The sequence below is a fragment of the Falco rusticolus genome, chromosome 14 (assembly GCF_015220075.1).
Source record: "Falco rusticolus isolate bFalRus1 chromosome 14, bFalRus1.pri, whole genome shotgun sequence".
Lineage (NCBI taxonomy): Eukaryota > Metazoa > Chordata > Aves > Falconiformes > Falconidae > Falco > Falco rusticolus.
In genome coordinates, this window is record NC_051200.1 from 8531634 (window position 1) to 8555285 (window position 23652).

At 45.3% G+C, this 23652-nt stretch overlaps 1 protein-coding gene across 3 annotated transcripts in view; it reads left to right on the plus strand.

Moving 5' to 3' along the window:
- The window catches only part of NRK (Nik related kinase), a 108186-nt gene that overhangs the window by 48134 nt on the left and 36400 nt on the right, over window positions 1-23652 (plus strand). Inside the window, exons 8-17 of one of the 3 annotated variants that reach the window (XM_037408066.1) lie at window positions 2538-2592; window positions 4847-4925; window positions 5584-5759; window positions 7549-7621; window positions 8034-8229; window positions 9062-9226; window positions 9887-10042; window positions 13427-13579; window positions 22173-22304; window positions 23190-23257. In XM_037408066.1, coding sequence (XP_037263963.1) covers window positions 2538-2592; window positions 4847-4925; window positions 5584-5759; window positions 7549-7621; window positions 8034-8229; window positions 9062-9226; window positions 9887-10042; window positions 13427-13579; window positions 22173-22304; window positions 23190-23257 — 1253 coding nt within the window. Of the gene's footprint in view, window positions 1-2537; window positions 2593-4846; window positions 4926-5583; window positions 5760-7548; window positions 7622-8033; window positions 8230-9061; window positions 9227-9883; window positions 10043-13426; window positions 13580-22172; window positions 22305-23189; window positions 23258-23652 lie in introns of all 3 variants that reach the window. The other 2 variants (XM_037408065.1, XM_037408067.1) reach the window with 2 other exon arrangements.

The following is a 23652-nucleotide window of genomic DNA, read 5'->3' on the forward strand; positions in this document are numbered from 1 at the left end:
GAACACTTGAAGTAGTGTGATACTAATATGACAAGTTACTGCTCTCCTCTGTGACGGAGCTGTTTTACAGTGTACTTAACTGCAAATCCTCAGTTAATTGGCAATAATTAGTATTACTTCACCCATTTATGAGCATGCAAGAGGTTTCCCATTGCAAAATCATTTCTGGTCATTCGCAGGCTGGCTGAGGTGAGAAGGCACAGAATTTCTTGTATTTCAGTCTGTGCCCATTGCCTCTTGTCCTGTCACTGGGCACCACTCAGGAGTCTTGACTTGGTCTTCTTTACTCCCCTCCCATTAGGTGTTTGTATGCATGCATGAGGTCCCCTGAGCCTTCCCTTCTCCAGGCTGAACAGTTCCACCGCTCTCAGCCCAGAGCCTCCCAGCTCCAGTCCCTTAAACATCTTTGTGGCCCTTCGCTGCACCCACTCCAGCACGTCCATGACTTCCTTGTGCTGGGGAGCCCAAGAACAGCTACCAAGCGGTTTTTCTGGTTCTCCTCCTAACTCTTACAATATGTTGATGCAGTTCTAGACACTTACAAAGCTTATTCTTTCTCCTCCAGCCTGTTTCCAGCAGTGTTGTCGTTTGTCTGTCTACACTTAACCATGCAGGCTATTTTCCAGGGATGGTTTGTGAGCACCCATCTTCTGAGTGACCCTCTGGTCACTCTCTTGGTTCAGCTGCTTTCTTGGTTGTCACTTTGCACCTGTCATTCTAATTGTGGCTTCAGAAATACTTAATAGAAGAACCAGTTACTGCTTCTCTTTTCTAGTGATGCAGAGACTGTGATTCTCCCTTGTTGGGACCTTCTGTGCTGCACCGGCAGAGTGAGGTCACGTTGTGTGAGTGTCAGTCATGACCAAAGAATATTCTTGATTTTATTTTTCATACCACAGAAATCTTCTACTGAAACCTCAAGAAATTAATCTCTTGTCTTCATTCCCTGTCCCCAGCTGATTTCCTTTTCAGAATGTACTTTTCAGAAGATACAGGCATTAGGAACGTGCAGCTCTAATTCTTGAGGTTTCTTTGCCTTCAGTAGTAGTCACAGTTCATCTGTGTGCATTTACGTCTGCTTCTGAATAGGTTCTGCAGATGGTAGTTTAGAACTGGTCAGCGGAAGGCTTTGGAAGCACTTGCACAAGCAGTGCTGTGACTCAGAAGGTGGCATGGAGACGGTCTTTTATAGAGATTTATAGCTGATAGGAAGAGTAATGCAGCAGGAAGCAGGAAGCCAGTCCATAACTTCTTGCTGTTAAAAAAAAAAAAAAAAGAAGAAAAAAGAAAATATAAAAAATGCATAAAAGTAGGTATATGTACACATTGACCTTTCCAGACATTGCTGTCATCCTCCCTTTCAGCTGTCTGCCTGTCATTCTTGGAAACTCCAAACCAAAATTCTTTGTACCCTGGTGGTTTCTCCCATTGTCCCCAAAACCTGCAGGACTATCCCTAGGACCCCTTCTAATTTTCAGTCATTTACTTAAATAACAGGTCAGGATTGTGAATTTATTACGTTCCCACCAGTTTTATTGTCAAATCCCTCCACAATGATGATATGAACTGGTCCACAGCTTGTGTAAGCAGTTCAGAGCAGCTGGCTGTATTGATAAAATCAAATTTTGAGTGCCAGGCTGGGTATGAGCTGCTATTTGTGTAATGGTATATTGCTTCTCATCTCTGAAGGCTTGTCTCCTGTTGCTCTCTTCTTAAAAGACAGTTTTAGAGAGGCCTTACAAGTCGGTTTGGTCGTGTGCCTCTTATTTGGCTACATTTAGACAGAAAATACAGTAAAATAATGCACATGATTAATCAAGTGGAAACCCATGAAGATTTTAGGTTCACTGGTAGTGTCTCCAACTTACCTTCCGTGATCAAAACCTGTCCCTTGAGCGTCCAGGTAAGCAGATAAAGGAAACCCCACTTGAAATTAACTGAGCTGAAGACGTACTGTGGCATAAATCTGACTGCATGATGTGGTCTCCTTTCGTGTGCCCAAAACCATGTGACTGGAGACTTTGTAAAGAGAAAAAGTCAGACCCCAAGTTCTGGCTACAATTTCTGTTCCATCAGTGTAGAAACTCAGCGATGAACGCTCCTGAAGTAAGCATTAAGACCAAGAGGGTTTTTTGGCCAGGAGCAGGGGGGTGAAGCACTGCTGAGTCTCGCTGCCGCACAGAAACATTTTAAAAGATTCAAGACATATATTTAAATGGTGCCTGCTATATTCTGGCTCTTGTTTTGTGAATGCAGAAGGTCTGCATTTGGGGGCTGGCTGCTTAAATGATGAATCAGCTGTTCAGAGTTGCATGGGAAATGGGAAGCTTCTGGCTCTTGGCACATTTCCTAAAAGCTCAGTGGGGAATGGGAGGGAGCAGAATGTATGTCAGTCCAACTGAAATGACCTGATCCAGGAGAAATCTAGGGAAACTGTAAAAACAAAGAAAAACCCCAACCAAAACCCCAAAAGAAAATAATAAAGGAAAAAGCTTGAATGCTGCGAGTTGCAATGTGCAATGTTTCTTTTCCTGCAGAGTGACCTATGGTCTCTGGGAATCACTGCTATTGAAATGGCTGAAGGAGCTCCTCGTAAGTGATTCAGTGTAAAGGTGGGGGTGTCTATGCTTTGTGAACATGTTCTGTGTTAAAATAACTCATGCTTGGCTGATGCACAGATGTGCAAAATTGTTGGTCCAGCTGTATCTTTAAAAATAATTAGACTTTTCCTCATTTGTACTTTTTTTGCTTTCTTCTTCCTTCCAGACCCTTTAAGTCTATATTTTGTTTTCTTGCCTTTATTTCCTAGGGAAAAAAAAAATAATTCTTAGAGCTCTTGTTAGCATCACTTTGATCGCAGCCTGTGGGTACAGCTAAGCAAAAGTGATTGACACGTTAGCAGAAAAAATTGACAAAAGTGGCTTTGGGTTTAGGTCACTAAAAAAAAAAATAAATAAAAAAAATGGCAGTGGGAAAAACTAGGCCTAAAGGTTGTTGGTTTGTTTGTGGGGTTTTTTTACTCTGGGACTGACTTGATTCTCACAGGTTTTGGGATGAGCGCTCTATTTGCTGGTGTAATGGCTTCGGTCCCTGGCCACATTCCCAACCTAGCAGCAGGTTGCCATCGTTTCACAGCCTGCCCTCGGCTGCCAGCTGCCCCCTGCCCCCCCGGGCAGCCTCTCATAGCCATCGGGCAGCGACCGGTGGCTGCAGCCTGGATGCAAAGACCTCGTGCTTGTGGTGTCTGCAAAGCACTGGCTGCCTTACCCCAGCCCCCACGGAGCAGATGTGGTGTGATGGGGTATCTGGACACGGCTGAGAGCACGGGAGGTGAAATAAATTATAGTGTGGCCTAAGCTTGGGAGCATGTAGGCTGTATTTAAAAAAAAAAAAAACCAAACAAAACACTCTTGGCTGTTCTCCCATCAGACTTGGTTTTTAGCAGCGCTGAGGAGCCAGCTGGAGTTCAGCAGCACTTTCAGACACGGTGCTTCAGCCTGGCTGAAGCTGAGTCCTGAGACACGAGTCCATGGGGAGCTTCCTTAGAGAGAGACTTCGTAGCTTTGCATGCTGATTCCTCGTGACAACCTGTATTTGATGATTTCACTAGCTTTTTTCAGGAAAATGCCATGGTTTATGTTCTGTTGCATTGTGTTTTGTTTACTGTAGTGCAACAGTGCTTGGGACCCATAGCTGGAAACTGCACTTCTGCACGCACGCACGCACACACACACACAATCCCCTGTCCCCACTGCATCATGCTATTGAAAATACAAAGGAAAAAGTCAAAAACAGAACCCAGATGTGAGAAACTATAGCAGGTGGATTCAGGGGCAGAGAAATTAATAGAAAGCAGTGAAGGCTTTACCAGACACCAGTCTTCTCACTTTTACGAGTTCTGTAATGCTGCAAGTCCATTCCTGTAAAGAGAATCACTGCTGAGCATCTGTGTATCATATGAAATCAGCCTCCATGTAGTTCCTATCAGTTGTCATTCAGTAGCTCTGTTTTGTGAAGGAAGACCTCTGACCCTCGATATTTCTCCATGACAGATGGAGCACACTCGTAATTCCGTACAAAAGGCCTGGGGCAGATGAGATGTGACGGTATTTATTTTCTGCAGAGTTCGTTGTAGCTTCAACTTCCCACAGCAGTAACACTGAAGAGAAATACATTGGGCTGGAGAGAAATCAGCATGTGAATGCATGACTAGAATCTGTTGCAGATTGTCTAATCCTGGTGCTCATACTCCTGAAACACAGGATAGATGAAATGTGTGCTCAGTCATTACGCTCTGTGCCAGTGGTGCAGTTCGGGAGCTCTCCCTTTTGCATCAGATTTCTTTCATCCTGCATTTTCTCTTATGCCATGAACAAAGTAGCTAAGAGTTTGTTTAAAATTTAGTTTATCATTTATCCGAGCCGTAAACCAGACAGGTAAGTATTTCAATCCCAACTTTAACTTCTGTTCATACAAAAACGCGCTTTGGTGAATTAGAGAGGTAAGCTTTTTTCACATCCTCCTGAAGCCTTATATATAAAAAACATGAAGAAAGTTATACTTGTTCCTGCCATGTAGCCCTTCTTACAAATCTCTCTAACTGGCAATAACAGCATATTGTTGTGAAAGATTTCTGTGTGCTCAGAGACTTTATTTCTTGGCTGTAGCGTGAATTTGGTTGACTAACGGCGTGAATCTGTGGCAGATGCTGTGCTGTTGGAAGTGGCAGTGTTTGTGGAGGACTGCTCCTCTCTGTCAGGAGAGCCAGGCTGGGTCAGCACGGCCAGGCTGTGGGGGGGACGCGGGGGGACATGCACCCTTCAATAGCCTGTGGTTTTCTTTGCAGCCCTGTGTGACATGCACCCCATGAGAGCGCTCTTCCTCATCCCACGGAACCCACCCCCAAAGCTGAAATCCAGAAAATGGTAAAGAGATGTGTGAAAACTGTATTTTTGCTGCACTGGGCTTAGAAGGATTTTGAGCTCTCTTGTCTGGAGACAGTGATCTTGTTAAATCCTACAGTGATCTACAAGGTCTTTCCTAGGCTCTTTCTAGTGCTGGGTTAAGACAGAGGTGCAGGCCTTTGGGAAGCAACACCTTTCTTTTGGACTGCAGCAGTCATTGCAGTTGCTAAAATTCAGTGTGGGTGGCTGACATTGCAGTTGCTGCAAGGCTTAGATGGGCTGATGGGGTCAGTGCTTCATCCGAAGGCGGTGTGGGGCTAACGGCAGTCACTGTTGCCTACAGAGAATTATTTTGTCTTTTAAATGAAGTGCATAAAGAAAATCTTCACTATATCAAAAGGCTAAAGAAAGAGTTGCGTTGGTGACATTGTGTTTTGGTAGATCTGGATGTAAATCCAGAATAACTCCACTGAGAGAGGGTGGTCGGGGTGGAGGTCCCCATCATGCGTCCTCAGCGCTGTGCTGGTCTCAGGAGGCACAACAGTGGCAAAACTCAAGTTGTCTCGTGCCGTTCCAGTGTAAAAGGAAACTTTGCAAAGTGAGTGGTTTCCACCACTTGGGTAGCGTTTGGTGCATGAGTTGAAAAGGATTATTGGTTTTCTCCACTTTTCTTTTTCAGGTCAAAGAAATTCCTAAACTTTGTTGAAAGCTGCCTCGTAAAAAATTATTTGCATCGTCCATCCACTGAAACCTTGCTTAAGCATTCTTTCATCCGAGACATGCAGAATGAACGGCAAGTACGCATCATGCTGAAAGACCACCTGGACAGGACCAGGAAGAAAAAAGGAGAAAAGGGTAACGTGAAAATAGCAAAAGAAAAGGCACGGTAGGGAGTAGGTCCTCTTCAGATTTGGGCAGCAGCTTGCAAAGCAGATGCAACTGAAGTACTAGAGGAATACCAAGAGAACTGTGAGAAAAGTCTTGTCCTTGATTGTAGTGGGGCTGTTTTGAAGGTCTCTTTGCCAAAGCCCAGGTCCTTAATGGTGTTTAAGTGCTAAACTCTTTGGAGCCTGACTGACCCTGGCTCACTGAGAGCGACCCTAATGCTAACGTGAGCAAAGAGTCCAAGTCAAGTCTAGGTCCGGGTAATGCTCAGCGAGTGTTTCCCAGTCTTCTAGTTCCTCTGTCTGTCCCCGATCCATTTAATTTCCTGTTGCATCTCCATAGCATTTTAGCTTGTGAGTTCTTTGGGGGCAGCAGTGCTCTTTAAGCATTTTGCGGTGGAGTGCACAGAAGAGACCTCGAGAAGGCCTCCAAGCTCCTGCAAAACACAGATGGGTACAATGAATCATCTGCTTCACAGGGTGGCTGAAGAGGAAGAGGGAATCTGGGTTTGATCCAAACGCTAGCCTTGCTCTCCAGAGCAAAACCTGGCAGGAGCAGTGCTGGAGTGGGGATGGTGTTGGTGTAAATGCCTGCGCACAGCAGGCTGAGGGCTGTGCACGGTGCGGGACGAGGTGCAGCCTGTCGAGCACGGATTTTCCCTGCCCTCTCTCCCCTCTTCCTTTCCTGTGTATTTTATCCTGGCCGTGGCACTGTGAAGATCAATGACTGCGAGGGCAAACTCTGAAAGCACTGTACAGCTGGAAAGTGACTTACAAACTCCAAGTATTGATTTGACAACAGGAGTATTTGTGTCTAAATGAAATTGCTGTTGCGGTGTAGATTTACTGACTCCCAGTAGTAGCTGCGCATTCCACCACCTCTTCCAGCTCAGAATCTCAAAGCACGTTGGAATGGCAGGACAGGGTTTCTCAGAAATGCCCGTGGGGAGGGTGGGGGGGTGGGGGATGCAATGATAACAATCACTTCTTGACAGATAGTTATATTTTGACATGAAAAGTGCTGTTTTTAATCAAAGCTGCCCTGAAAGGGAGAACAATGTGAAATTGCCAGATTATACACTTCAAAATAGTGACTTCAAAAAACCTGAAGTCCCCCTTCAGCGTGCCGTATAGCCAACATCGCAGATTGGGACCAGTTTGAAATTATCCCTTAAAAGCTGTCTTCAGGTTATCTTGAAGAGAACTGGAAAAGTATGGGTCAGCTTCTTCTGAATCGCTGTGCTAAAACTAGCATTTATTCATTATCCCTGTTTCTTTTTTTTTTTAATTATTCACTTTAATACCAAAGGAAACCTGGATTTACTGGAGGCTGCAGCTTTAGCGTGCAGCAGGTATACAACAGCAGAGCAGGGCAGTCCAAGCCTTTTATGTCCTGTCTAAATTTCTTTCTGAAGAACCCCTCTGCTGGTGTGGTTATGGGGCTTAGATTTCTCTGTGGGTTTAGCCTAATTTATTTCACATTATGGAAATAGGTTAGTTTTGCAAAACCAATACAGTCAGTCAAGGGAAAAGGTGGGAGTGTGTAAAGGGGCTGCCCTGAAACATTAGCTGAACTAGATTTTGAATTATGTACGTGGATATCTTGTCTCCCCTCAGCCTCCCAGTGCAACCTGTGGCTTTTAAATTCCTCCAGTTTAGGTTGAGTGCTCAGAAATGAAGTTCAAGATCGTATCTTAAATAACAGCATCCTCCACTGGGGTTTGTTTATTGTTCTCTTTGTTGTTTGGGGTTTTTTTTAGAAGAAACGGACTATGATTACAGTGGAAGTGAGGAGGAAGATGACGAGCTGAATGAAGATGAAGGAGAACCAAGGTTAATTTTATTACTGGAATAGAAAATGTGACTGCCCCAGCTGTTCTGATTGAAGGCAGCCCTCGCCAGCTAGAATGGCCTTTTTAGCTTGCTGTGAATCCCCTGTTCCCTGTGTCCCCTCTGGCAGCTTTACCTGTTTTGTAGCTATCAAACGTAACTGCTGAGTGTAAGATGTTTGTAATAAGCTGCTGCTTAGTTCCCTGCAGTAGGGAGGAAACTCTCAAATGAAGGACCCGACAGTCAGCTTCAGGCTGTTTTGTAGCACAGTAAATGTGGATGTATAGTCAACGTGCTGGAGATTTGTCAAAACATCTTCATTTGCTAACAGGGGACAACAAGCAATTCCCAGTGCACCTTGTGTTCTCTCTTTAATGTTATGTTTAGTCATGTAGAAACCTCCCCTTTGTTTCAGCTCCATAGTCAACCTCCCCGGGGAGTCAACTCTCCGCCGTGAATTCCTGAGGCTGCAGCAGGAGAACAAAAACCGTTCTGACCCGCATCGCCAGCAGCAGCAGCTGAAGGACCAGGAGAAATACAAGAAGCAGCTGCAGACAGAGCGACAGAAACGGATCGAGCAACAGAAAGAGCAGAGGAGGAGGCTGGAGGATGTAAGGACTGCCTTGTATCGTTGTTCCATGTCTTATCCCAAATAAAAAATGTGCCTGTAGAGTAGGCTTTGAAAGGCGAGAAGGGGCTGTGTTAAATTGTGGGCACAACCTGGATTTAGTCTTTCACCTTTGGAGAACTGTGTCACTTATGAAATGGGCTCTGCCCTTTTCCTGCTGACAACCTGCCCGGAGCTTTGGGAGTGGAAGAGGAAGGGCATTTTGCTTGTTCGGTGGTGGAAGCCCAGGCAGATGGGATGGGAGATCCTGAATTCTTTCTCATGTGCGTTGCCCAGTTTGGAGTCTCTGTCTGATCCGCAGTCCTGGCCCTGCTTCTCTTTAAGATGTTACAAGATAGCTGCTGCCTTTCCAGCTGTCTGGCACGCTGTGGTGTTGCAGGCATTCCTTAATCACCAGTGTTCCTTCTCATGAGCATCTGACAAAATTCAAGCATTGTGCAAACACTCCGGAGCTGGCATTTGTGAAGCGTAGTGCTGCTCCAGCAAAACAGGGGGACTCTGAAAAAAACCCCCTTCCTTCTCTAAATGACAGGAAGACATTTGTTATTAGGTTAGCTCAGCTGTCACAGAGATCTCACATGCTTGCTTAAATAAATGGCAAATCTGCCCTCGGCTCCTGAAAGGGGAAAGGTTTCACTTCAGGTTTGGCAGTCGTTTTGGTGGCAGCTTGTGGCTCTCTGCTGCTGTGCGGTGTTGGGGATCCCCGGTCAGTGAGTGCCTGGCACGGAATGGGCCTTGTGATTAACCAGCGCTGCCTAAGTAATTGGTGGGTACCCGAGTAAAATAAGCAACATTATTCCCTGGCTCTCTTCCAGCACCAGAGGCGAGAGCAGGAGCTGCGAAGGCAGCAGGAGTGTGAGCAGAGGTGGGCAGAGGCTAAGGCTCTTCAGAGGAAAGAGGAGAGGTGTAGAGAAGACAAAAGGGCTGTGGAAGATGAACGGTTCACAGCCGATGGACAGACGAAATCAGAAAAGAAGCAGGTATGAAAAGTGCTTACTGACAGCAGTTTGCAGCACCCCATTCCTGTAGCTGATGCCTTTCTCTGTTCCCTGAGCGTGTTCCCATCCTCTGAGTCAGAGACCAGAGAGGGACTTTTTTAATGCATTCACTGCCTCTTGTCCTCAGATTTGGCCTTCTTTTGAGTTAACTTACATGTTACTGAGTCATCCTCCTTATCTACAGCAATGACACTGCCTCTCCCGCTTCTGTCCCTGCCACCTCTCCATACTGAAATGGTCTTCAGTCACTTAAATCAGATTGGAAATATCTTTATCCTGAAAGCTTCCTCCATCAGCTCAACCTAAGCTTAAATCTCCAGTTTCTGTTTGGGTTGTGACCAGGACCGTTTCTTTTTCACAAATAAAAAGTGGAGCAGAGGTTAATTTTAATGCTGAAGTCTCATTGTCAAGTTTTAGGAAAAGTAAAAAGAAAACCTAAGATTTCCTGATGTGCTGTCTCAAAAGCCAAACACAGAGTGTTTAGGGTCACTTTATGCTTCCTGTTGCTTGGAGTTGTGGCTTTTCTGTCAGCCCTGCTGGAACTATGCTTGCTTTGTTCCTTGAAAACAAAGTTCCAGTGGTCACCTGAGTGGTCCTCCAAAGCACTGTTCTCTCTGCGGTTCATCACTCTGCTTTCAGAAGGTGGAGGATGTGCAACACAGGAAGGTGCATCGAACTCTCCCCAAAGATCAGACACAGCTGCTCTCTCTCCAGCATGACCACAAGCAGAAGAAGAAGGAGCCTTTTAAAAGTTCAAATTCAGCAGTGCATCCTCCATCAAGCAGCACAAGCGAAGAGGTACTGTCTTGGCCAATGCAGCGTTTTGGTGCTTTGCAGTTTGTGATGCTGTGGTAATACAGAAGCAGAGGACAGGCTGATCTTTAAACCTAAATCTGGAGCTTGACCTATGTTTTACTACACGGTTACACTATGGTAAAGCCCTTGGTTTCCATTAATGTAGAGTATAAGGGAAAGGAAAGGTTGCTCTGTCACTTCTACTGGAGTTCAGAGAAGTTTCTAACTTTTCTGCAGTTTAACAGATGTCTTTGATGTTAGGGTTCACATAATTGACCCAGATACAGAATGGCATCGTGTCTCCCAAGCACAGATCTCTGTACCCCAATGTCAGGCTGTGATGCTTTTTCTTGTTCTTTGTCCCCCAGGCTTTTAGGTAGGTAAGATATGATGGATCGGGGTAGCACATACAGTCCTTGATTAAGCGTTGTAATCCATTTCACTCTTGCTAACTCTGAAAGTTTTTCTGCCCACCAACTTGCTATGCTTACTGTTATCATATTGTGAAAATCTACAGATCCGTTTCACATATATTATCTCATCATTCCTAGCACACTTTTTTTTTTATGTTAATCCCAGCATGTGAGCCCTGTTCTACAGCTGGTGCTGTGTTGTGTTCCTAAAGTCTGGGTCAACTTAAAAAATCTCAGCAACTCACAGGTGCCTCCTTGGGTGGCTGCGTTTTAAGCAGACCAGTGCGTGCACTACTCTCTGCATTCATGGCAAAGCATCTTCCCAAAATACCCAAAGAAAGGTGTGAGGAGAGCTCATGCACATGTATGTAGGAGGAATGCAGAGTGCTGCTGTTTAGCATTGTGCTGCAGTCTTTAAGCAAAAGCCCTCTTTGTCACCTCTCTGTGTGTGTATGTGTGCATGCGCGTTGCACCTGGGTCCCTTAGCTGAAGTTTTCGGTTTTGATAAACAGTTAAATGCAACTGCTAGGATTGTTGGAATGATGAATTTTAATAACTGAATAGTGTCTGCATGCAGGTAAGCAGCAATATGAAATCAGGGAAACAAAAGATATTAAGCTCCTTGTTAGAGCAGCAGTTTGTAAAAACAAGAATAAATCTGTTTGAAGTACAACTTCATTGTCAAAAACCCGAATGCCCTAGCTCCAAAGGCTTCATTGCTTTGACTCATTAAACAAATTGTTAGGAAATCTGAATGAACTCCTCTTGAAATCAGTATTTGTTTGATGGTGGAGGACTGGGTCTTATTCCAGCTGGGGAGTAAACTGGGTATGGACAGAGAAGTAAACTGCTTTTGCTAAATACACAACATCAAAGTCAATAGAAACGCTTTGCCTTTGCTAGGCTTTCGGTGGATGGGAAGAAAATTCAACTCAATTGAGATAATTTCACTTTCTTTTCTACTTCATTGTAGTTAGAAGTCAAAAGAACTGCAGAATGTCAGCTTAAGTACTCATCTCTGGGTTTGGCATGTGTTTGTAAATGGCCCCTCTGTAGCAAGTGAAATGTATTATGGAATTCAGTGTGCAGTCCCTGGTAGCTTAACATAGTGGTGAAATTAAATAACACTAGTTGCAGGTAAAGTGCTGCCTGCATTTTAGGTTCATAGCACGAGGCTGTTGTCATTATGGCCACCATAATATACTCCAGTTTTAAAGGATAAATTATTTTATCATACATAAATGTAATTTATGTAATCTCAGAACTTCTTGGAAGTCACGGATCCTTCCGCTAAGATCATAATTGGTGTTACAGGATTGCATTTTTTGGTTGAAGTTTGAGACTTCATAGTTTTGTCAGCAATCATAATTGTTCACAACAATTTTAAAATGCTTTCAAGTTTTGACTGTTTTTAACAGTGATAATTCAGTGAACTTGTTGATAGTGGTCTTTCCCAGTTTATTAGCCAAAGAGATGCTAGTTTCTCTGTTGGGAGAGATCTACCGGGGGTAGGGATAGCCTGCTCAAGAGTGAGATTGCACACTTTTTAGGGCTCATTGGCATTTGGAGAACCAATTATTGATATACCAAAACTCCCCAGAATTACTGTTGGATTGAGGCATTAAAAAGAAACAAAAAAACCCTAAAGCCCTCCAAAGCCTCAAGTTTAGTATTTGGGGCCACAGAACCCTTTCTTTGGGAGTTCCTTGACTTTGCCATTGCACTCGTCCTGTGGCAGGCAGGTCAGGGTGGGTTTCCTCTGGTGCCTGCAGATGGGAGCTTGCTCTGGGCTGTGTCTGGTCCCACCTGCACCGGAGCTCATGAGCTGAGAGGCAAGAACTCCTACCTCGGGCAGCACCTGGTTGGGGCTGGTATCGGTTCTGGGAGCCCAAAGTGTCGGCTGCATGGGTTTCCGTGTGGATCATGACAAATTGCATGCAAGCACCCTTTGGGCACAGAGGCAGTATGTAAATTATCTTATCTAGCTTTTGCATTTTCTTGCTTGCTTATGGTGAAATTTGCCTTTCATTAGTAGGAGTTGCAAGTAATAAAAATCTGGCCTCAAGAGTAGTAAAACAGTCAAGTTCACTGGGGCTAGAACATCATGGTATTTGGCTGTGGTCGCTTGTTTTAATAAGAGGGTGTGTGTGTGGAGTTTTTTTCTGGTGTTCTTTTTTTCCCCCAGTTGAGATCTGTGAGACTAAGTGGAATAATCTTCCATCTCTTCAGCAGTTTCCTAAGCTGTGTTAAGAACACACTTACCTTCCTGACGTAGGCAAAAGCATCCAGATATAGTGAGAGATACCATTAAGAATGCCCACCCAGACACAGATAACCATGTGGGTTTATGGCATTAATCTCTAGTTTTCTGTGCCAAGCTGTTTCTGGGCTGCTGAATCAGAGGATACGCTAAAGGCTTTACGCTAGAGAATTGCAATTAGTCATGTTGAATGGAACTGGAACAAGTAGTGGGATCAAAACCGCAGGATAAAGATTTTTGTAATGAGCAATGCCCTCAGGAAATAAAAGGACTTTTATTCCTTCTAGATCATGTTCCTTAGCCCTTTCCCCAATACAAGTAACATACCAAAAGACAGTGTTAAAAGCGTTTTAAAGGAGAAAGCAACATGCAGTAATGTCAGCGTTGTAGAAGGGGGTAATAAATGCACAGCAAAACAGGCAGCATGTTGTCAACGATCAGTAGATGCAGACAGGTGATTCCTCCCAGCTAAAATCCCAGCCTGCAGCAAACGGAGCAATTCAGGCCCTTTTCCTTGCTGCAGTATGGAAACTTGGTGGGAAAGGGAAAGTTGCAAATGGGGAGGCAGTAATGGTTTGCGTTGTGCCAGGGCTGTCTGCTCCCTGATGGAGAGGTCTGTCGGAGCCGACACACACCGTGCTGCTGGTGGAGAGCACCCAGGCTGCAGAGCCTGAGGCTCGGTGTGCAACACGCTGCTGCTTTTCTCCTTCTCAGGCCGAGGACCGAAAAAAGAAAAGTGACAGCATCCAGCCTTCCCTGCAGTGGCCAGCGGCACTGGGGCACGATGCCGCGCTGCACGCCAGGATGGGCTCGGGCAGCAGTTCCAGCCCTTGCACCCCTGCGCCACAGAGAGCCGTGTTGGTACAGGTACGGTACTGCTGCCCCAACGGGGAGCGCACGGGTGGTCCCTAAGCAGAACAGTCCATCGGAAATCTGATTGCTTCCCTCCTGGCACAAATGAGGACTGTGCAAACCAGCTCAGGGGCTTTTTTAGTGCCACCACGTGCTGCTAAATTATATGTGGAATTATACTTAGGCATTGCAGATCAGGATTAGATAATAGTTATTTTTACGTACTTGATGCTTGATTGTCGATTCCATGATACTCCTTTTAGATGTTTCGCAGAAAGCCTGAAGGACTGTGCCGTTGCAGTCCCTGAATGATGTATTACTTCCATAGCGCCATAAATACATGTGGCACTTTAAAAAACAAGTCCAAAGCCAGAATTTTTATCCCTGAAGACCATATAAACAAGCAAGACTGTTAGTGATTTTACGAAATAAACTACAAGTATATGGAGATGCACTAAGGACCAATGCAGAGCTAGATGTTGCCTGTGGAAAGAGCCCAGAAGGTCTGCGACTTGAAAAATTTCAGTATTGGAGGTAGCAGTGGTACCTGTACAATAAAAGCACTCTGATAAAAGTTCTGCATTGGAAACCTTCGCACAAAACATTTTAGCTCCTGCTATTTCTGCCAGCTCTGGGACAGGTGATTCAGGCTTCCTACAGTGTGCCCAAAAACTTGGCTCCCTTTCAACATCCCACTCTTTGACAGTGTGTGAAATAAGTAGCTTAGTCTGCAGTTGCTTTTTTCTCCAGCCTCTTGTGAAGGGACTGTAAGCATGTGTGAGCAAAAGAAAACCAAGACAGCCAGAAGAAATGGAATAAATTCCTGTAAGCGTGAGCATAGCTCATTCAAGCTGGAAATCTCCACTTGCTTTAAAAACATGCAGTGGCTGGAATAATCTTATTGCCTTTACAGTTCCCCACAGCACTTTGTTTGTGTGTTCATTCCTTCCCTCAACAAGGATATAAGGTCATAGCACTTGTGTTCTTGGCAGCCTGCTTTGTGCTGGACTCCTGGATGGATGGATGTACGCCTTCTGATCCATCTCTCCAGTTGCTTCTGTGGGATTTAGCTGGTGGTACTCACAGCAGAATGGCATTCGGATCAGGCTTGGGCGTTGTTTGTGTGCTGCTGTGGTGTCTTGTGGCCTCTTTTGCTTGTGTGTTGGATCTTGGATCCAAGGGGGAAGGTTGGACCACAGAGGAGGATGCATTATTAGTTTCAGCTCGGCTGCTTTCAGAGCATGTCGTGCTGCTTCACTGCTGAGCCCTGGCAGCAGGGTGGGCCTGTGGACTTCTTTGAAGCTACCTGCAATTATGGGTTATTACTGTGAGGTTAGGTTGTATTATCCCAAGCTTTTCTTAAGCTCATTGATGGCTGCTGAAATTTTGTTTGGCGTGAGCTTCTGGTGAACGCCCACATGGAAGATCATAGCGTCACAGAATGGCTTGGGTTGGAAGGGACCTTTAACACCATCTAGTCCAACCCTCTTGCAATGAGCAGGGACATTTTCAACTACCTCAGGTCACTCGGAGCCCCATCCAACCTGACCTTGAATGTTTCCAGGGATGGGGCACTTACCACCTCTCTGGGCACCCTGTTCCACTGTTTCACCACCCTCATTATAAAAAACTTCTTCCTTACACCTCGTCTAAATCTACCCTCTTTCAGTTTAAAACCATTACCCCTTGTCCTATAGCAACAGGCCCTGCTAAAAGGTTTGTCCTCATCTTTCTTTTAAGCCCCCTTTAAGTACTGAACAGCCACAATAAGGTCTCCCTGGAGCCTTCTCTTCTCCAGGCTGAACAACCCCAACTCTCTCAGCCTTTTTTCACAGCAGAGGTGCTCCAGCGTCTGATCATCTTCATGGCCCTGCTCTGGACTCAGTTCAACAGGTCTATGCCTTTCCTGTGCTGAGGACTCCAGAGCTGAACGCAGCACTCCAGGTGGGGTCTCACAAGAGCAGAGCAGCGGGGCAGAGTCACTCCCTCAGCCTGCTGGCCATATTTCTTTTGATGCAGCCCAGGATACGGCTGGCTTTCTGGGCTTTGACTACACATTTCTGGCTCATGGGCAGTTTTTCATTCACCAGTAGCCCAAGTCATTCTCCTCGGGGCTGCTCTCAAACCCACCATCCCCCAGCCTGTATTGATACCAAGGGTTGCCCTGCCCCTTGTGCAGGACCTTGCACTTGGCCTTGTTGAACTTCGTGAGGTTCACATGGTCCCACTTGAAAAGCTTGTCCAAGTCCCTCTGGGTGGCATCCCTTCCCTCAGGCGTGTCCACTGCACCACTCAGCTTGGTGTCATCTGCAAATTTGATGAGGGTGCATTTGATTCCATCACATCATCGATGAAGATATTAAACAGTACTGGTCCCCACTACAGACCCCTGGGGGACACCACATGTCACTGATCTCCAGCTGGACATTGGGCCATTGACCACTTACTTTCTGGATGTGACCATCCAGCCAATTCTTCATCCACTGAACAGTCCACCCATCAAATACATATCTCCCCAATTTAGAGACAAGGATGTTATGGGGGACTGTGTGAAAGGCCTTACAGAACTCCAGACAGATGACATCCATAGCTCTTCCCCTGTCCACCGATGCAGTCACTCCATCACAGAAGGCTACTAGTTTGGTCAGGCAAGACTCATCCTTAGTGAAGCTGTGCTGGCTGCCTCAGATCACCTCCCTGTCCTCCATGTGCCTTAATGTAGCTTCTTAGGAGGCTCTGTTTCATGATCTTCCCAGGCACAGAGGTGAGACTGACAGGTCGGTAGTTGCCAGGGTACTATCTACCCTTTTTAAAAATGGGTGCAATGTTTCCCTTTTTTTTAGTCACTGGGGTCTTCACCTGACTGCTGTGGCTTTTCAAATGTCATGGAGAGTGGCTTGGCGTGTACCTCAGCACTCTGGGATGCAGCTCATGAAGTCCCGTAGATTTATGTCTGTTAGGTGCCTCAGGTGGTCTTGAACTTCATCGTCTCTTACAGTGGGAAGGACTTTGCTCCCCCCATCCCAATCTTGAGGTCCATCCACTCAAGAGGTGTGGGAAGAGAGGTTGCCAGTGAAGACTGAGGCAAAAATGCTGTCAAATAGTCTCCTTGTCCATTGTTACCAGTTTGCCAGTCACATTCATCAGCAGGGGTACCCTTTCCTTGACCTTCCTTTTCTGGCTGACATCCCTATAGAAGCCCTTCTTGTTACTTTTTTGCACCCCTTGCCAAGTTCAGCTCCATCTCTGCCTTGACCTTCCTGACCCCATCCCTGCGCAACCAGGCAGTGTCCCTGTACTCCTCGCAGGATACCTGTCCCTGCTTCCACTGCCTGTGCATTTCCTTCTTGCCCTTTAGTTTGACCAGCAGGTCTCAAGTCAGCCATGCCAGTCTCTTGCCTTTCCTGATTTTTTATACCTGGCGATCAGGAGCTCTTCTGCTCTATGGTAAAGTGTCCTAGAAGATCTGCCAGCTCTGTGTTGTTCTCTTGTCCCTGAGAGCAGTTTCCCGGGTACCCTATTGACTAACTCCTTGAGCAGCTGGAAGTTTGCTTTCCTAAAATTCAGGGTCCTGACTTTACTCTTTACCTGACCTGTATCCCTCAGGACTGCAAACTCCCCCAGGGCACGATCCTGCAGCCCAGGCTGCCTCCAGTTGTGATGTCACCAGTTAGCTTGCTTGCACTGGTGATGAGCAGGTCCAGTGTCGCATCCCCTCTGGTAGGGCTGTCTGTTACCTGCCTCTAAGAAGTTATCCTCGATGCATTCCAGGAGTCTCCTGGCTTGCCTGCAGCTCACCATGCTACTTTTCCAGCAGGTGTTGGCGTGGTTGAAGTGCCCCAGCAGGATCTGGATAGTGCCTTAAAAAACAAGATATAGAAGTGCCTTAAAAATCATGTCCTCAGCAGCAGCTCCGTTTACCAACCATGTCAGCATGTCCTGAAGCAGCCCTCCTCATAGCATCGTTCTCATGTTCTGCCTTTTTCTCAGGCTGTGCTTTGCAAAGCGCTCCCCAGCTGCTCCTTCCCCATAGCCAGGGTCCTCAGGGATCAGGCTCCCTGGCTCAGCCCTCCCCTCTCCTGTTCGTGCCCTGCAGTGGGTCAGTGGGGGGCAGGTCAAGGCTGGCTGGTGGCATCATTAAGTCGAAGCCTCCCTGTGCCTCTCCTGTTTAGGTTGCTGCTTGGTGATGGTGGAAAAATCACCGCAGACAGCTGCTGGCAGAGGAATGGCTCCATTTCATCCGATAGCTTTTACCAGGAAAATATTTGTCTGTCTTCTCACAATCCTCTTTTTCCAGAGCCTGTTTGTCATTTCAGGTCACGAGTATTGTAACCGGGCTGAGCTGATGGCCTGGCTTGTAGCATCAAATCACTGGAGAGCTGTTGCAAGGTCTACAAGAAGGACATTTGTATCTTAGCCTTGGGCAGAGGCTGGCTGCTGCCTTGAGGCAAATATTTCAGCCTTGCAGTAGGAGAGTCCGTAGTTTATTGCAGGGCATTTGGCATTCTGCAGGAGCACGGTGGCTGTACAGAGGGTAACGCTGCCCTGCTAAAATGCCATTTCCAGGATGAAAGGAGCTATGTGCTAGGCTGGCTGCATCGCCTAGGACAAGTCGCTTCATTCCTTTGCACCCTGTCAGTGCTTCCCTGTGGGGTAGTACCTCTCCCAGCTGCTGAGGGGAGTGGTGAGGAATGTAGCAGTATTTACCAACCTCTTTCACATTCCTTCATCGAAACTACGCTGTAAAAATTTTATGCTCCTTAAAGCGATGGTGTTACTTAAGGGTAATAGCAGCAAGTGATACACAGCTGTTACCGTGCGATCTCACTCCCTGCTGGTAGCTGCCCTGTTACCTACTCACCAGTGCTCCGGCTGGTAAGAGTCTGTGTGGACAGGGAGAAGCCAGTCTGTACTGGTACCTGCTGTGTGAGCATGGAGACCAGATGAACTTCAATGGGTAATGTATAAATCCTCTGAAGGGCCGGGTTTCCTTGTGCTGGTTGGCAGTAGCTGTTGATGCTAATAGTAGGATGTTTGGATATGCTGCCTGCATTAACTGTATCAAGTGGAAGTGTTAAGGCAACATGAGTGATGGGCCAGTTAGTCACCTGGAGATTGAAAGACTCACAGCAATATACTTCTGAAGTTCGGTACGTGGGTGCCTTGTTGATTTAAAATAAAAGTGAGCTACAGAGTTAGAATGCAAGCTGAATTCATCACAGATGTCTGTGCTGAAGAACTTCTAGCCAGGTTTGTCAGAGAAGGATCATCTGTCATCACTGCTCTGCTCAGGCAAAATCGACTTCTTGTTTTAAATGGCTGTGTTCTGTGCGGTTTTGTGGCACATGCTGGTTGCCCAGATCCCTCTCAAAATTACTTCACTGGAAATCTCAACACAGCCCCTGAGGGGCAGGGAGCATGATTTCTTAGGGTCTTGTAGCCTGTCTGTCTGGTAAGAAACGTGAGATATACCAGATCAGTGTACCATCTCCACCTGCCTTGTGCTGGCCGCAGCGCCGTAGCAGATCTGGCTCTGGTTGTGGTGCTGCGGGGCAAGCCGTTCTGGGATACATGCAGGATCTCACAGAGACTTCCAGAACAAAGTCACTGACTCTGTTTCTCTGCCCAGCATCACCTGCCACCTGACTTGTGGAGGAATTCAGCTCACATCTGAAACGAACTCCATTTTGTAATTGACTCTGGGGTTTTCCTGTAGGATTTGCTAGCTAGATCTCCTCTATCATCTGGAGTGATGTGGCTGGAACAGAACAAGAAGCTAACACTATTAGAGCTGATTATGCACTAGGTCGTGGACTGACCCAGTATCCCAGAGCGGATCTGCTCAGCAGTTTAAGAAAATCCTTCTCCTTATGCTGTTTTGTAACAACAGCTGCATTTCTCTACTCCCTGTATGCAGACCGAGTTCAAAGTAGGAACAGGCATCTTCCAAAAAGCAGTGCAGCCTGTCTTTTTAAAACTTTGTGCTCCTAAATATTTTTTAAAAAACTCCAGTAATCAGCCATTTGTACTGTATCTATCATCTTATAATTCCAGGGAGCAAAGGTTCCTTTTCCTTAGCTCTGTTAGGTGTGCCTGTATGGTTTGAAGACACGTAGTAGGTAACACTTTGTCTACCAGTGCTTTCTGTGCATGAGAGGAGCTGCTGTTCTTTCAGTATTACTTACAACAAAAACTGTTTAAGGCTCAAGTCTCAGTAGTTTAGAATCATTGTTATTTGTTTATTTAATTTTTTTTCCACACACACAAATTATTGTATCTGTAAAACTGAAGGGGAATATTAAACACTGTGTCTCCCTGAGACATTTTTGGCTTGCTGTGGAATTGCAAGGTCTTGTAGGTCATACAGAAATCATCCCAAAAGCAGGTTGTCACTTCTTGGCTTTACGTGGAGCCACTGTACTGGTCTCTCTCTGCCCAGGGAAGGTATGTGGGCACCATCTGCAGAGTTCGGATTCACCCAGTCACTTATATCATGATTCAGCAAAGCTCCTCCATGCTTTTAAGCACAAATAGTTTTCTGGTAGTCTGCAGGGCTCAAAAGTTAGAATTTAGGAAGAAACGTAAGTATCTTGTTGAAAAAGTGGCAAGGAGAAAAAAATCCTCTATGCTCTGGTAATAATACACTTGCTGTAAAACCTATTCCTATAGCCATGGTGATTCGTTTCAGGGGAGCACTTTGCTGTTGAAATAATTATGGTTAACTGAAAACTATTATTAGTGACAGTCATGTTGGACACAAAAGTTACTGTGACAAAAAGAAAGGGCATGGATTATGAGATGTTATAACTGCTGAAAAAGTTGTTTTTCTGTAAAGGGAGGCAACAGACAAAAGGCAGAAAAAGCACCTGAATATTTAACTAGGTGAAACTCACAGAACTGTTTTTAAGAGCTGACTGTGCTGTGCTGGTCTGGGAGGTTGTGATGGGACATATGGATGGATGTTTGGCATCTTTAACTAGTTTTAGAATTATTACTTGTTAGTATTTAAATGATTGTGAACATTGTTCCCATGAAATAATTAGTCATGTCGAGTTACAGGGAGTTTATAATCGTGTTACATTATTGAAAAGCTGCAGTTCTCACTGTGTTTTACTTCGTAAGACTGGGGAACTGGAGAATTTTTATAGACTTGGGCTTGTAAATGGTTAAAATAGTCATCTGAGTCATTCTTTGGGGAAACCAAGCTGCAGCCGCCTCTGAGCTGAGTTGCAGTAACTCAGGCAGGACACAAGAGTTTGAACTTTGGCTCAAGCCCAAACCTGCTGGCCTCTCTCGGACCCCTGCAGGTGGGGGGGGTGCTGATCTTGCGGTGCCTTTGAGGATGAGGTGCCTCCCAGAGAGCCCGGGTCTTGCTTTGCATGGGAGGTCTGACAAGATAAAGCACAGAGTGGTGTAGCTTCAGGCGTTTTTCAAATGTGGTTTGGTTGGGTTTTTTTTTTTTTCTGTTTCTGAAACGTCAGATTGGCTCTAGCATTGCAATCCCTCGAGACAGGCACAGCTTACACAGCGGTTCCCGGGTTCTGTCTCAGTCTTGTGTCCAAGAGGATTTGTCATTTCAGGGAGGATCAGTACATTCAGTTGACATTTTTAGCTTTCTGCCTTTCTTCCCCTTTGGAAGATGCCAGTGTAATAGATCATTAGGATGTAGAATTTAAGGGACCTTTCCTTCTTGTCTCTCTCTTTCCCCCCCACCCCTCTCCTCTTAATTACAGAAAGAGTCAGAGGACCAAATACTGAGTGTTTGAGCTTGAGTTTTACACTGCTTATTTGTCCCTTACAGTGAAGACTGTGTAAGGCAGTGATCTGATTTCTTCCCCTCCCGCTGCCCCCCACCATGATGAGGGCATTTGCAATCCCAATGCTCTCATTTGATACCTTGGAAGATACCTTTTACACGTGGGCAGTTGCAATGGGAGCACCTGGACATGACTACCCGTGATATCTGAGCATAGTTTCTTACTTCTTTCTTACTGCATTCTCAAGCTTGATTTTTATTTTTTTTTTCAAGTAATTGGAAAATCTGGTCCAGGGGAGGGCCAGGGCACCCTCATAACCACTGGAGAGTTGAAAGTGCTTCCTCCAGCTGGCAGTTTGTCTCCATTGACTCTAGGTTGGTGGTGGGCTTGCTAAGTCTCTTTTGGAAGTCAGCATCTAACTTAGGGAAGGTGGGTTCCCCCAGTGCTGATACTGTCTAAATCCTGAAATGGAAGCATTGGTCAGGTTTGAAATGAAATATACTTACTCAACAGTATTTTTTGCATCATCCAGTTAACTAGTTCGCTGCTTGTTGCCTATGGCCTATAGCTTCTCCATAGATTTAAGAAGGGGAGATATATGTACAGCAGAGATGGTTTTGCTGTTTCTTTTTAGTGTGCCCTTTGTCTGGAAATATTTGTGCCTAATATGCTAACGTGCTAGAATGGATAACTTCACAGAGAACAAGATTAATAGGGCTGTATCCAAACACCATACTCCTTGCACATTTACTAAAAATTTTCTCACGAGTGGAACCATTGATGTCTGTTTAGACTGGGACCTGTTACATGGGTGGGGAAGTACAATTAACATGTATTTCATTTATTTTAAGTGTGAAAATTTCCGGGCTAGTAAGGACGTGTACCACAGCAGTTCACTGTCAGATATGGTGACGACACCACTCAGCCCTGTGCAGGATGACGTATTCTGGAGCATGAGTCAAAACGAAGAACAACCCCCAAAGGTACGTGAAATTTGGGGTGTTTGGCACTATCAGTAGTTAATAGCACTCCACTCAGTTCCCCTGCGCTGTGTAGTATCAGTCCTCTGGACTTCATGAAACTCAGTGAAAATCTCATTGCTTGTACACTAACTGGGTCTCGGTAATTTAGAAAGAAGATGGAAATTTATAAGCAGGCCAGTGCTGGGATATGTATGTACATATATTATATACATATGTGTATGTATATAATACCTGCAGGATCTGCGAATGCAGGTCTTTTCCAGCCTAAATGATTCTACGACCCTATGCCGATACACTTCTTTTGTTAGACCAAGTATTTGTAGATGCCCTTTCTCTGAAAAATGTGTTTTGTTGTGGAAGAGCTCATTAGTTTGTGTAATTGAGGTGATGGTGTATTTCTTTTTAACTTAATTTCTAAGAATAAGTAGAAGAATGTTTGTGTGGGGCTGTTTACATGCATGTGTGCGTGTATTCATTTCATTGCTTTGCAGCTGGGGGTGTGTGTCTGTCTCTTCCCCCAGCCCTTTGGTAGCAACGTAAGGTAATGCACCACGCAGGGAAAGCTGCATTAAATGACCGCAGATATATTTCCCTGTCTGCCTTAAATACTGACCAAGAATAACGCCAACTCTACGGAAGGGTGCAATGTCTTGTGGTCTGCACCCTGATAGATTGCACAGGCTTGGAGCAAACTGGAAGTACCTGCTGCTGACTTGCAGCTTCCAGTGTTGCTATCATGGAAGACCTCTCCAGAGGTCCTGCTGAAGCATTAGTCATTTGTGGTGGTTAGCCTTATTTTTGCATTAATACAGGGTAAGCATTAGGTTTATTAACTGAATCTAAAATATCACTAGCAACCTTAAAGCATTTGATTAAATCCTTAAGGTTCCAGAAAGGACAACCTCTAAATTTTACGGCAGGGATCAGCCTGGCCATCAGAGATGCCTTTCAAGGTAAGCTCTTCGGTGTTTTATGCTTATACTAATGCTGATTTACCATCAATAGGAAAACTAAAGCCAATGTATTAAAAACAAAGCCATAACCTCAGTAACACCAAAACTGACAGGGGTTCATACCTCATTTAATAGCAGTAACAATTATTTTGTCTTTTGAGTCAGTTTGTCCACAAAAATAACTAACCAAACTTCCTGATCTTAAGCCTGAAGGAAGTATCTCAGCCAGCTTCCTTTAAATCAGTTATGTCAATCACTAAAGAGAAACAAGCCTCTTGTAGATCTCCTTCTCTTTTTCATGCAAGCTAGTTCTGTCTTCTGCTGGAAAGCCATATTTTTAATATATAAGGGCTGCTAGAGCTGTAATAATTCCTGCAACGGGTTGTTTCATTTGG